The sequence below is a fragment of the Rhynchophorus ferrugineus genome, unplaced genomic scaffold, assembly GCF_030347505.1.
Source record: "Rhynchophorus ferrugineus isolate W39M unplaced genomic scaffold, kcgeb_rfMv2 rfM8, whole genome shotgun sequence".
In the NCBI taxonomy this organism is placed as follows: Eukaryota; Metazoa; Arthropoda; class Insecta; order Coleoptera; family Curculionidae; genus Rhynchophorus; species Rhynchophorus ferrugineus.
The window spans coordinates 4,049,470-4,064,848 of NW_027472587.1; the positions used below are offsets into that span (position 1 = coordinate 4,049,470).

General features: G+C 30.7%; 1 protein-coding gene across 3 annotated transcripts in view; it reads right to left on the reverse strand.

Moving 5' to 3' along the window:
- Positions 1 to 15,379, reverse strand: part of didum (dilute class unconventional myosin) — a 71,022-nt gene that overhangs the window by 26,858 nt on the left and 28,785 nt on the right. For all 3 annotated transcript variants that reach the window (XM_076410969.1, XM_076410970.1, XM_076410967.1), the window contains exon 2: positions 2,628 to 2,870. In XM_076410969.1, coding sequence (XP_076267084.1) covers positions 2,628 to 2,870 — 243 coding nt within the window. The remainder of the gene's footprint in view (positions 1 to 2,627; positions 2,871 to 15,379) is intronic.

Here is a 15,379-nt window from a genome sequence, read left to right on the forward strand (position 1 = left end):
TAAGACATAGATGAATATAAAATATCTGGGAATACGTTAAACACGATAAAACAAGTATGAAAAAAAATTATATACTAATACCCAATGATGACTTAATATCACGGTAAGTTATATGACGATCTTCTAATATCGGTTAATCAGACTTCCAAATGGAAAGTCATCGCAACCTAACATTTAATATATAAAAAACTCAACATATATATAGAAACCCTCCTATATATTTATTTTACAATGGCAAAATATTTTAACTTCAGTTGTTTGATATGTTTGATAAAATAAAACATTTACAGAATCAGGCAAACTCCTATAACAATCTGATAAATAGAATTTTATCGCATACGTGTTGAACCAAATAATCAAAAATATAATTTTTGTTTTTGTAGTATAATATTAACAACTAAACAAAATACCGGTTATTTAAATATCTTCTGTTCATGGACTTCCTCTTACATTCACCAGAATGGTTAACTTCAGTGCCATTTATTCAGAACTCAACGTCAAATGCTATATGTTTTTTAGATAATTGATGCAATCAGATACTATGTCAGAAATGTCCTCAAATCAAAGAGTCTTGAATGACGGTTCGATTTTGCTATCTATAAGGTTTCCCAAATATAAAAATAAAGGTGAAATTCATCCCTGTACCCTTTTGCAAAATGCATGTCAGACCAATTGACCAATGACAATGATATTAGGGTGTCCATTTAATGGTGTCAATTCCTTTCCAATTCAACCAAAGCATAACCTTTTAATTAATGATGTTAATTCATTGATTCTTCATTCATTCATTAATTTTTCTTTAGAATGCTAAGTACTTATCTATTCTTTCTATTTGGTAATATACGGTCTTAACAGAAATGTTATTAGTTACACTTACGATGATACTTGATATAGTAGTAGCTTGATATTAGTCGTTAGTATTATTACATTAATGAAAATAAAACGTTTATTTGGAGTCGTCGAAGAAGAAATATAGAAAATTTAACTTTTTTAAAGCTGCCCTGTTAATATTCTTCATATTCAAAATTTAAATAATTAAGGCACATAAATCATAAATATAATACATAAATGCTAGGAATTTTTTTCTCATATTTCTCAAAAAATCATCTTTTGAAATCAATTGTAAATGACCATTTTAAAGTTATATGAAATGCAGCATTTCTCGTAAATATGCTTCTGTAAAATTCGAAAGAGGGTCAGTTAGGACTTTTGTCATTTTATTTAAATTTTAGAATACAGTTTATTATCGTCCCTTGGGTAACTGTCAGGCTGTTGGCATTTTTTTTTGCCAGAAAATACAACCTCTAAAATCATAAAATAAAATAGTTAAAAAATATGTATATTGCGTCAGCATAAATTTGATCAGCTTCGATTGGCCGGAGAAATATATGGTAAAATTAACTTAAGTGTGAAAGATTGTGAGGAAGAACAATTTTACAGTTAGGGAACTTAGGAGAGGTATTAAGTACTGAAAATAAAAATTCTTAACAAAAACGCGATCCAGAGGTTTTGTAACACGACAACGCTTGACCACATGTTTCGAAATTTGTAAAAATCCCCATGGAAATAATTAAACGACTACTAGAGAACATCCCACCTTACCAGTTATATTTTCCAAACGTTATTCCTTTTGAATACTACTTATTTCAAACGAAAACTTATAATTGGCTCCTTATATCATCTGGAGGAGGAGTTTTTCAAATGGTTAATTCATTTTTCTGGTCCTTCGTTAGTCGTAGAAGACTCATTGACTACTCGTACTAACAAACTTTTGAAAGTTGGAGGGTCGCTATAATCAGTGCATCACCCTTGAAGAGAATTACGTTAAATAAAAAAAAACAATTTTGCCAAAAAATGTGCTTTCCTGTGGTAACTTCCTATTGAAGCCTCAGTGTCGGGCTTCACTTATCATTATGTGTCATTTTCAGTATGCCAACCATGCTCCAGCGATTTCATCATCTGAATACTAGTTTCGTTTTAAAAGTGGTGATTTTGACGCCGAAGACAAAGAGCGTTCTGAACAGGCAAATGGGCTGAAAAGAGCTATCGTACTCGTCGTATTCTCCCAACCTTCCTTCTTCTGATTACTACATATTCCGACATTTGAGTCGTGACCTGCCTGGGCGTAGCTTGACTTCTTATGCAAACACCAAAAAAATGGGCCGATGTTTGAATAAAATATATTTTACCGATTTTACACAATAAAATTTAAAAAATCCGTCAAAATCAATTTATACGCAATGTTATTTTATTTTATTAAAAATATCTCTAGCTCTAGCTATTTCCTATATACTTAATAATTTATTACTAGTAGCTTATGAGGCAGATATAATTCAGAACTACAATTATAACCTCTGATAAAATTTATTAAGCTAGAACACTAACATTAATAATCATTCATTTAAAATATTATTACTGTTATTGTAGGTAAACAAAAGACCGTTACCACTGATGTTAATATAATGACTGTGTAAGGTCATACCGATAACTTATTACAATGTAATCTCACTTAACAGTTATATTGGGTAATTACGAAGAAATGCCTTAGAAGAGTCGCTTAATATGAAATAACAGTACACGTCATCAATAAGTCGATATTAATCAACAAAGCCAAATAATCAACTCACCTGTAAATTATATAAAACGCCTGGTTCGTGTAGATACGACAGCGATGTAAGATCGTTTTCTCCGATGAGAATTTCCGGGTTCCTCAAAAAAGGCAGGTTGGCCTCGGTTTTCAACTGAAGCGTTTTCACTTCCTGGTCATCGTCCGTTTGCACCTCGAGCGTCTTCTTTCCCTGTTTGTAGTCCTCCAGCAGCGTAGCACCTTCCCAGACCTTTTCCGGATGTGATATCCATACTTTCGCACCCTGGAAACAAAATTTTAAATCAATACTAGCGTTGGGAACTACCGACTGAAAATAGTCGAAACAGCCGATAGTCGCAAAACAGTCGAAACAGTCGATAGTGGAAAAACTAGCGACAGTAACTAGATAGTAATTACTATTTTCAGCCAAATACATGGTCGACTGTTTTGTTCAATTCCTGATGACAGACGAAGATGTATGAATCTTTTCCCGTATAAAGTGTGAGAGAGGAAAGGACGGAGATAGTTGCTTGAGACAGTTAATTTTATATGTGGTTGTATTTTCACGGTAGTGTATAAATTCCTTCACGAACTAATTTTAAAAAAGGAAAGGAAGAATATAATTACTGAATACTATTATAATAATACATAACATGCAATTTATAATTTAATTTTAAACGAAGTAGAATTACTTTTATATTTGAATGTTCTGTGGATATGTAAAAAGGAATAAATTTTTTTTATGGAATGAAATAATACCCCACAAATGTTTTATTGTATTTTAATGTGTTAATTGCTATTTACTGATAATATACTATAATAAATATAGATAATACAATAGAACTCAAATAAAACCTAAAAACTGAAGTACGTACAGTAACAGACTTGAATAATAACGACGTAACGTAACTATATAAAAATTAATCATATACCTAATCATAGAAAAAAAACTAATCCGTGACATAATAAAAAATTATCTGAATGAAATGATATAAATGCTTTATTTATCATTGAACGAAAATATTTTTTAACAAAATTCGAGAGAGTAATCGAAATAGTGCCTATTATTGCCATAAAAACAGTCAAAATATTTTACTATTTATCATTACGAATTTTAATGTTTTTACCCTATTACATTAACAATCTTTAAAAAATATCATACCAAAATGCTATAATATGAATATACAATATATTGTTATTTACAATCAAAAAAAATATAAAACTATATATATTGCATGTAAATCTATGTAAGCATAAAATGGGGACATTTTTGTCAAGATCGCGGCTAGGATAACAGTGCCAGAACGTTAAAAATCAGTCGAATGAAACAAGGAGAATAAAAAATAGTAACTAAAAGTACGACTGAATCAGTCACTGGTAAAAAGTAGTAAAATCAGTCGAAAAAAACTGATTGAAAAAATCGATAGTAAAAAGTAATCAATTACTAAACAGTCGATAGTCAATTTTAGTCGATACTTCTCAACACTAGTCAATACCATCTCGCAGTTACAGTGTTAATTGTGATTTTGAAATGCTCTAGTTCAAACTACCGAAAAACTGTTCGATTGCCGATTTCTATTCAGAATTTTTCATGGTAATGAGATGTTTTAATATATTTGCTGCTTAACTAAGCAGAAAACCTTACGAACATACTTCGCTCGGCTTGATTTACGAGTTTAAAAACAAATTATGTTGTTACAGTTGTAATTAGTACGTAATTATATATTTTGTATTTTGTCCATAAGATATGGCATAACGGCTTTGTTTATAAGCTACGGAAAATGTTACCAAAACAACACACTGAACTATTAATATCTTACATTACAGCCAGAATGTTTGAGAATAATCATATAGATAAAAATAGAATAATGAATGAGAGTTAGACAAGAAGAAGCTTACTCTACAATAAAAGAAGCTAAATAAGTTGTACCGCAAAGAAGTGTATTGAAGCCAATTCTTTTTTTAATTGAAGCCAATTCTTTTTTTAATCTACACATGTGATATACTACAAATGGAAAATATCATGGTGGCAAAATTTGCTGATGATACTGCGATTCTTGTTGCAAATAAGTGAATACAAACCCGGAAAATAAAAATTAACGCAAGTAAATCTTTGCATGTGCAGTTCACGTATAATCAGATCGCACAAGCACCATTAAAAATAAATAATACTATTATTCCATATAGAAACCATGCTAATTCCATATAGAAACCATGCTAAGTATCTTGGAATGAATCTTGATGCAAAACTTCGGTGGAAAGAACATGTACAAAAGAAAATTATAGAACTGGATATAGGAAAATGTATCGGTTAATTGGAAAAAATCACAATTATCGGTACATAAGAATTATTTTACAATTAAATGTTGAAATCTTATGTACATACGGAATTCAGTCATGGGATGTTCCGTGAAAAGTAATAAATACAATGCAAGTTTTCTAAAACAAAGCCTTGAGAAGTACTGACGGTGCACCCAGATACTATAGAACGGAGACCTCCAGATACGGACTTTCACTTAGGAAATCAAGATAATTGCAAGGAAACACAAGAAGATACTCCATTCTTATGTGAATATCGAAGTGTTACAACTTTTGGATAACACCAGAACAGATACAAACATTCAAGGATACAGACTCAGAAGAATCAAACCATTTGATCCTGTGTATTGTAATGTAGTGAGGTATATTTAATAGAAAAACAGCAGTGTTAATACAATAAACATTATTACACCAGAGACTAAGATAGGACCGATGGGTCTTTCTAGATATATACCTAGATTTAAGTTATTATAAAGAAAAATTGTAGGTTAGTCGGCAATGACTAGTACCAATGTAATAAATAAACTTTTCCCATCTTTCTGGCAGCATGGCCATGCCGTGTCGAAATAATTATGTTGCTTTAATAGCGGTCCAATCATCGATAGATTTTAGCACTTCTTAAGCTTATTAAAATGATATGCCAGCCAAGCCATTTTTCATTGATCTAAACAAGCGGTAAGCAGAAGAGTGCGGCAAAATTTTCTACTGGAGCTGTAACAGTTTATCATACCTGTTGCCATGCAAGAAGAAGACTTTTAGTTGCTTGCTATTGGTCTATTGTGTAATATCAGGTCGATCAATTTGTTTAATTGACGTTGGCTGATATCCGTACTAACAGTTTTATTCGGTTTTAGTGTGTCGTAATAAACAACACCTTGCTGATCCCACCACATGTATATAATAATACAGTAATACATATAACAGTAATACATAATACGACACTCTTCTCGGAAAACAAAGAAACGGCGGTGTATAAACGGTTCGAAATGGCATTCGTGAGGTACCCATTTTCCTTCCATTCGGATATTTCCTGTAGCATGTGAAGGTCTAGAAACAGTTGATTCATTAAATGAGCTCCTTGAATGTTAGTAAACCTGCTCCTTGAATGTAAGTGAGGTGTGTGTTTGTTCAACATTTTTGGTGCTCACTAATATCAACATATATTTCAAAGAAATTAATTTGTATGCAAAATATTTGGAAGCTTGTTGGGATTAATTTAAAAAATTAAAAATCAATTTATCATAGCACCTATATACATTAGTATGAAGTAATTCCAATAATTGTTAATCAGTATAACCTCGTAGAACGTGTATTTTAACGTAACTTGTTAGGCTTGTTAGATAATTAGGATAAATTATGTAAATACTTTACTATTTGTAGCTTTCTACTTTGCCATAAAGTTGCATCTGTTTGCTAAAAAATCCTTTACTCTTACTATATAATATGTATATTATATGCATATGTCTAATCTATTATAATAAATAACGATTTTAGGAGATATACTAGAATTGTGGATTATGTTGAGATTGGATATATATACTTATGTATATATACTTATACATGCATAGTAATGAAAACTCATATTTTTTACACTCGACAGGAAGCTTTACGTTTTTGGTTTAATTGAAATAAAAGTGGCATTGAAAGTCATCGAGCGGTGTTGACAATACATGATTTGATTAACTGTATGAGTTAAAAGATGAGGAAACAAGAAGTATCATTATCGAGCAAATTCAAAAAAAAACCTACATAAAAAGTAAATCAAGAGAGTAATATCAACGAAGGGGGAAGGCGATCATTATTGCCCTCATATTAATTGATGAATAGAAATATGATTGTAGAAAATAAATTGTGTAATGGTTTTGTAGCCCAAATAGTAGCCAAAATTTCAATGAATACTATGTTAAATGAAGAGGAAAGGCACTATAGACAATGGAAATTTGTAAAGGTTAGACTTATTGACTTCGAAATATTTATATAATATTCAGCTACTGTACTGTAATACTACAAGTGTTGAAGCATGTCAGTTTTTGAGTACCTACATATATATATATATATATAAATATATATATATATATATATATATATTTTTTTTTTTTGTTTTAAAATTTATATATTTAATATTATGTTAATTTATTTTTATTTCATATAATCAAGAATCCCCAGAGTATTATCTTGGGACCAGTCTTGTATCTGTTCTGCACTACTGATATCACAACAACAAATGAAATAATACTTGGAACATATGCCGACAACACGGTTCTCATGGCAAAAGATATATTTCTGCTTAAGGTTGTAGAAAAAGTATAAGTGGCAGCAGTAAACAAAAAGTAAGCTTAATAGCTCCAAATGTCCCCATGTGAATATTGCGTTGTGGCGAAATGACAAAAACCTAATTATATCACTTGGACGGATACCCGATTCCTCAGGCTGGATCAGCCTAAATACCTCGGCATACATATCGATGGTAAGTTAAATTGGAAACATCATGTTAGACAAAAAGCAGAGCAGATTAGAATCAAAGTCAAGCAACTGTACTAGTTAGTCGGAATATACTCTCAAGTTGGCCTAAAATCAAAGAGATTAGATTATCAGTCAATCGTAAAGCCAATTTGGAGTAATGGGTTGCACTAAAATATTAAACCAACTCGTAATCCAACGAAATCAAATGGATATACGAAATGATCCAATATTTCGCCATAAAATATGAAATAAGAATGCTAAATCTGACGACGTGGAGGCTATGCAGCTAATTATATATTCTTTCCGCAGGATATCAGAAGATTGAAGCAAACTAAACCACATGAACTTGTATAGTGTATAACTATATTCTTAACTTTAGCTTAAATAGTTTAGTTTTATTTTAATTTGAATACATACTCCGAATACAATATAACTTAAAACTTGAATACAATCCCGTACTTGCCTTGCTGGTTTATTAATGCAAGTACAACAGAACAGCAGTATAAGCATATCTAATGTAAGATGCAATTAATTAAAGAGAATATATAATCAAAATATGTTAAAATTAAATATTTTTTTAGAACTTTGATAACATTCTGTTGGCATTTGTATAAACAAATAATAAAATTTTGTAATAACTAAAAGCAAATATGAACTTTTTAGCTAATAAAATATGTATTGAAATTAACATTTTATTAATCTACAAGCTAAAATGTATATAAAATGAGCCTTGGTTTGTTATTTTATCCAAATTTATTTATTGTAGGTAAATTTTAGGTTATTTTGTCAATCCAAGAAATTTATTGTGATAAATATATAAAGATAGAAAGAAGATAGAAGATAAAAATATAATTGCAGCCAAACTAGCTGCTAATATTGCAATGGATGCTATATTGGAGGAAACCCAAGCTAATTTAAGTAGTGAATATTTGAAAAGACTAACTTCATTGACTCGTAAAGGTTTATATAATACTCAGAAAGAAAGATAATTGAATTCCACAGGTACAAAACGTAAAAGTGACGCTATAAGTGTTGAAGCATGGGTAAATGAGGTCAAAAATACAGGATGTGTGTTATTATATAAACCGCAATCTTAGTTTCTGAATCCTGGACTTACCCTACTTTGAAGGAAGAAGATTTTATGTTAATCCTAATAAACGAAGGACAATATGAAACGGTTAAAAGAATATTGCTATGAATTTATTCATGTTTATTCTACAAACAGCTTCTTGCTTTTATTGAATGAATTGGGAGAAGAGTTTCAACGCTCTTTTTCATATCGAACAGATTAGATGAGGAAACAACGAAGATAATTTTTAGTTCTGTGCATGATATATTATTGAGTAATTTTAAGATGCATGGATGCTTACATATTGGTTTATTTTCTCTTTCTTTTTAATAGTAAATATGTTTATAAAAGGTTAAATAACGTAGACATAATATGTAAGCTTAAAATAATAGACTTACATATTGTTTAATTTTCTATTTTTTTATCTTCAAAATTAGTTTAAAATGAAAGATGTTTATAAAAGGTTCTTCACATTACATTTTTATTTCTATTTATATCATATTCTTCAAATGTACGTATAATTTTCAATAACTGGTATCATGGTAAAATATCAGGTAGAATTGACGATAACTTAATTTCAAACAGATCAAGTTATGCAACATATCCTTAGCATATGCATCCGGCTAATAGCGAGTACCTCTAAGAGCAGAATATTGCAAACAGTTAGAAACACATTTCTTCTAACAAAAATCCGTTTTCTTTGGCTCGTCGTATATAATGTTGCAACAAAATGCATGCCTAGCACTAACAGACAAAATACAACAAAAAATATTTTCTTATAAACATAGCACGTTTGGCGAGTACCGTGGACTATTTGACAGTTTACAGTTAAGGTTAAAATGCGGGCGCGACATGTTTAGAGTTTAATTTGCCATGTAATCACGCCATATTTATTCAAGTGAGCGATACACCGGCTAAATCAATACAGAAACCGTTCCCAACTCGCCAGTTACTTAGATGACTGTTACTCAAAATGTTATTTCTGTTTTCGGTAAACATACATATGCAACACGATTACGTGCAGCATTTGTTTAAAAATCAAACCGTGGAAGCCGTCTTGATTTTAAACTATTTCAGATAATTTTGGGAGAGCTATTTTCGCCCTTTCTCTTTCTGTATTCTCACATAGCAATCAAGCACGCCATAAAATCAATGACCTGAATACTAGAATATGTTTACTAAATGTAGCTGGGAGCTTGAAAAATAGTTATCTAACACGCCAGAGCATCAATTTTCTCATATTTCACTGAAACTTTCTGATAATAAAAATTATTTTTAAAGTGAACCAAACAATACATTATTATTGTTGTATAAGATAAAAATGTTGTTATACTGGTAACAAGTATTTTATTTTCGAAGTGTACGACATATACGAAGAAATGTTTGATGAAATTAACACAATTAAAATGAAGAAATTTATGAATTTTTATTGATCCAAATATTCCTTATTGAATTTTCGTCCTCTATACATAGTCTATTCAAAATAACATTGAACTCACGTCACATAAAATCAGACAATATTTTCGTTCTCATTTTAATCTGGTTAAAAATAGACACAATGCCGTCTGATAAGTTCGAACATATAACCGAATCAGCCTGCAAGTCTTCCGGCTGTCATAGCTGATTCATTGTCATAGCTCAGTTGTTTGGAAAACTATACCATACAGGTTAAACTATAGAAATTTGAGTAAAAACCTTTTCAAAAAATTCAGAACTTCGTCAGGCAAATTGGGGGACGAGGATAGAGTGGCTACACAGAAATAGTTTTACTACAACTGACGATCGGTTATGGTGATTGATAGGCCAAGTTTCATTCAGCTTTTGAACTACCTATTGCTTCGAATGATTCTAAAAATTCCATCTCAAACAACTGCATACAATATATGTACAGCAAGATTATTAAAAAAGCTCAAACGCAGATTTTGAAAGTAACTGGTGTGGATTGGCCAACTGATGTTTTTCCCACGATCGATTTTGCGTGGCATGTTCAAGTATCAGTTCACCTGAGACTCTGATCATTCTTTAATCAGAAAAATGTTCGAAGAATATTGTAGACCGAGAAATTTTGAATATATGAGTACATAATTTTATAGTTTTACTTTATATGCAATAATTATTATCAGTAATATGAAGAGGAAAGATGATTTTGTTTATTTGCCCTACAATAAAATTTTAACGTGTTTTAACGAAACGATTTGTTAATAAACGAATTCATTAACACAATTTACAAACACTTATTAAATAGAGTTGTGAACAATTTTCAAATTAATTTTAGAAACAGTAACACATACAGTAATGGTCCATTAGGTATAATAGGGTAAACGTGTGATAGATGCCGAAGTAATCATGTATCGACTTGTACGGAAACGAAGTTCGCAATGTCTTTCCCCATCCCTCCCACCAGTCACCACCTCACGCCGAGCGCTTCAGACTATAGTAAAAAACCTACACATCCATGCCTTTACAAGTTTCGATTGGCTAGAAATGCACATGCGCACTTGTTCTAATCTAGCCTGAGAGTTTTCACAACTAAGCGTCCTGTTCTATATACGCCAGAGTTGTGGTTAGAAGTCATTTTTAGGTTAATTTTATATTTACATTTTGTTGAGGTAATATAATTATTTCATAGGCAAAATTAGGGGCAGATAATGCGAAAATAAGTGTATAAGATACGAATTACTAGTAAAATATTTTCATTTTATAACACTAATATTGTAGATTGTTATGGAACAAAGGATATATTTTTATGTAAAATAATATGGAAACAGAACTTATTTGAAGATTATAGTAAAGGTAAGAATGAAATAAGGTCATTCCTGTATACGTTTTCTGTTTATTTGTTATTATACTTATATCTTTGTGATTTTATAGATATTTATTTTTTTCTAATGTGAATTCTTTGGTTAAACTATATTTGCCCTGGAGGCATCTATACGCAACAGTACAGGAAACAAAACAAATAAGTCAAGTTTTCAATCAAACAGATAAAACTTTAATACCAACAAAACGAAACAAAAGAGAAAACAAAACCTAAAGTAGATTAGATTCAATGCGTGACGTGTAAGAAATGTCTTTAGGAAACCTGCACAGCTATTTTTTATCTTCTTATTTAGGTTATATTAATTAAAATTGGGAGACTCAGAATATTTATAATATTTTCCTCAACTATCCCACGAGCCAAAATATCATTGTGACATCTAACCCATGCAGTATATAGGACTTTTTATTTTGTATACAAATAAAAAAAATAAAAAAATTATATTAAATGATCATAATTATTTTCTTCCTTAATGAGCATACAAACCAACACTAAAGTATGAGATGATTAAATGTTTGTCTTCTGTATATTAATCACTAATTTCAAAAAGGCTGGAATCTATCCCATATTTACCCTATATATTTATATTATATTTATTAGAGTTTCAATAAATTAGAGCAATATGTACATACATATCTTAGTTACAAAGTAAGTTATCAATGTTGATGTTATCAGAAATGTCGAAATATTCCTGACATATTTTCAGATATCACGTAATTTATCACGATAATTTTGTTGTGTATTTACTCTTATTAGAATTATAATAGTAAGTATTATAATCATGTATTTATGCATCATATTATTTGTGACAATTTGTATTTAATTTAAACTTGATAGTTTTGTTTATAAATATTTCAGAATAAATTTTAAAAAATATTTTTAACCTGCAAGGAATTTGAAAAGCTTAAGTTGATCACTTATGATTCAAAAACTTAACGCCAACATTGTTTTAAATTAATCAAATATCAACTCTAAAGAAGTTTGATGTTGAATGATTTCACGAAAGAAGAATTACTTACTTCCACTTCAAGCGTAAACAGAAATAAGGCTGCCAGTAATACCAGGGAACCTATTTTAAGTGTTGTTGTTCGTTTTGGTGGTTTAAAAAGGCCAGAAAAGATAATTCAAAAATATAATAAATATATTATATTATATTTTGTTATATTTACGCCAACAAATCTATAAAGAGTGTTGTATTGCATTCAAAATAAGTAGGTAAATCTGAATAATGTACTGTATCAACCTTGAACCATGTCGAATTTTAGATCTTAGAATAGCGGCGTACAAAATACCCAAAAAATATCCCAGATATTGAACACATGTGGGATGTCAGCAGCGACGTCCAGTAAATGAAGATCTGGCAACCACGAGACGTTACTTTGGGATATTATTGAAGTGTACTTTAAATCAATCAGTTAATGACCATCGCTCAGTTCATCCGTACCACCATCAACTCGCCAAACCTCGTCTTCAGGTAAAACTAGCGTCGCTACCTTTTATCTATAATCTACTGTATTTTCGATATTTTTATTATATCAACACACATGTCAACTGTTCAGAAGGACCAAAATATGTAAAAAATTTTAAATATTTTATGTAATATGTTTGATTATATGAATTATCTAAACAATGGAAAACTGAAGTTATTTTATTGTTAATTCAATGAGTAATAAAAGTACACGTGTAAATAATATTCGTTGATTTGTTTCAACTATTTAACTACGAGTTATTTGAAATATCGAATGTCTGTATCATGGTTACGCTGGTAATTTATAAAAACAAAGTACGCCAATGTTTATATAAGTTATGTAGTAATGTTTAGTAAATGTGTAATATCAGTCAGCTCATATTAAAAGCGACCTTGGTACGATTACGGAGGTAGGTGGTTGAAATGCTATCGCTTTAATGTGTATGTGTATGCGCTTGCAGTTAGATAAAGCGTTAAACGTTGCTAAAAGTTTTTTCATTTTTCTGCTATCTGAACATATTACTTTTTTAGTTCGTATTTGAAAACAATGTATAAGGACTGTGAATTAATTATGAGGGTGTTTTTATATTAAGTTGGGGAAAAGGTAGTTTAACTTTTTCGTAATAGATTTAATGTTGCATATCTTCGATAATATTTATTCAGTGAAGCTACTCGATAGTGTGTTTGAAAGGCTCAACAGCCTATAGAATATTCTAGATACAATAACAGGCCGCAGAGTATGAACATAATGCACTATAATACACTTCATTGCATGTTGGCAAAAGTGTAATATACACTTTGTTTTGCGATGGTTAGAACATCAGTGAAGAGGAATAGTCGGCAATATTGTGATATTCAGCTGGTCCTCTCATTCACATCGGCAGCCGGATTATTGGAAATTCTTATCTTGACATCCGCAATGATGAAATTCTTACTATGACTAGCATATTGCTGCCAAAGAGTGTCATATTCCATAATGATAATGCGCCCTTTACACAAGGTTAAAAAATTTCAGTACTGATTTGAGGAACATCTGAATATCATCAAACATCTTCCCTGGTCAGCACAATCCGTCAGACCTCAATATAATTGAACCGTTATGGGGAGTTTTAGAGCAGAGGGTATAAACTTTAATCCCCACCATCATTGAAGCATTTGGCGAATGATTTGGTACAAGAATGGGATAACATTCCGTTGGAAATTATTCAAACATTCTACGAATCTATTCCTTGAATAATTGCTGTTTTAAACGCAAATGGTGGCTGTTTTAACAGCATTTGAGTTTCCATTTCTGTATTACTGCTGAAACGGAACGAAATCGAGTCATTTTTGAAACGAATGATTATGGGCGATGGAAAGTAGATCACGTACGACAATAACGAGTAAAAACAAACTCTAATCAAGCTGAAGAACATTCACTGAAGCTACTCAGCCAAGGAAGATGATAGTTGAAGATAATTGTAAATCATGAGCTGCTCGAACCTGGCGAAGCAATTAATTCCACTACCTAGTGTCAATAATTAATGCGACCGAATCAGGTAAACAAAAAACGGTTAGAACTTATCAATATGAACGGTTGCCATGCCTTCCATATCTTTCTTGTTTAGGTCCTTGTCTTCCTTTACTAGAATGCTAGACCACAGAACTTCAGTAATTCAGAAAGAACTTAGAAAGATTTGATGCATCCATTTGTTCGGGTCTTCAACATTTTTTCAATTTCTTCTATTTCAATCTACATTTTTGATCCAGACATCTCAAAAGATGAAAATCATAAAAAAAACACTTTAATTTTTACATTTTTGTTGCCTTTCTGGAAGGATATGCAACTAAGTAAAAAATACTATTACGATTTCTTTTAAAGATATGTTCATAAAAAGTGCTACTGTGAATTATGGTTTGGACTAATTAGCGTTTGAAATGTATATGAAAATCATAAAAGAAACACTTATATTTTTACACTTTTGTTGCCTTCCTGGAAGGATATGAAACTAAGTAAAAAAGAACTATTAGGATTTCTTTTAAGGATATATTCATAAAAAGTGCGACTATTTGAACAATTATAATTTATGGAAACTTCTCATGATGTTTTTATTCGATTTCAACCTCATCTTAGAAAGGTTTCCAGTAAATATTTCGCATATCATCAACTTTATTTTATCCCCACATCTGAAATATTCAAATCAATACTTAACACTTTTACTTGACAGAACATGGATTCAATTAAAAAAATACTTTTTTAAAATGAAACAGCAGAGGTCATATGAGCTTAAAAAATATGTTGTTTGTACTTAAGAAAAATAACATAACATATAGTGAAGCCGTATAATCTCATCTGGAATAATTGCTCTACATTACAACAGGGTTTTTTCAATAATTTTTTAAATGGAATGAAACGATTTGGTTGAGAAATATTAAAGATATTCTTTTTTTGCTTGATAAGATATAGTAAAACTATAATTGATGGGAGATTATGCAATGGCTTGGGTATGTCAATTTTCAGACTTCAAAAAAGGAGGAGGTTCTATGTTCGGCTGTATATTTTTTTAATGTAAGGACTTGAAGGCACAATTCGATGAAACTATCAATGAGGATGGCCATCGACTACATTTGATGCGTTTGAACCGAGCACTGTGGGAAATATGACCGGAATGAGAG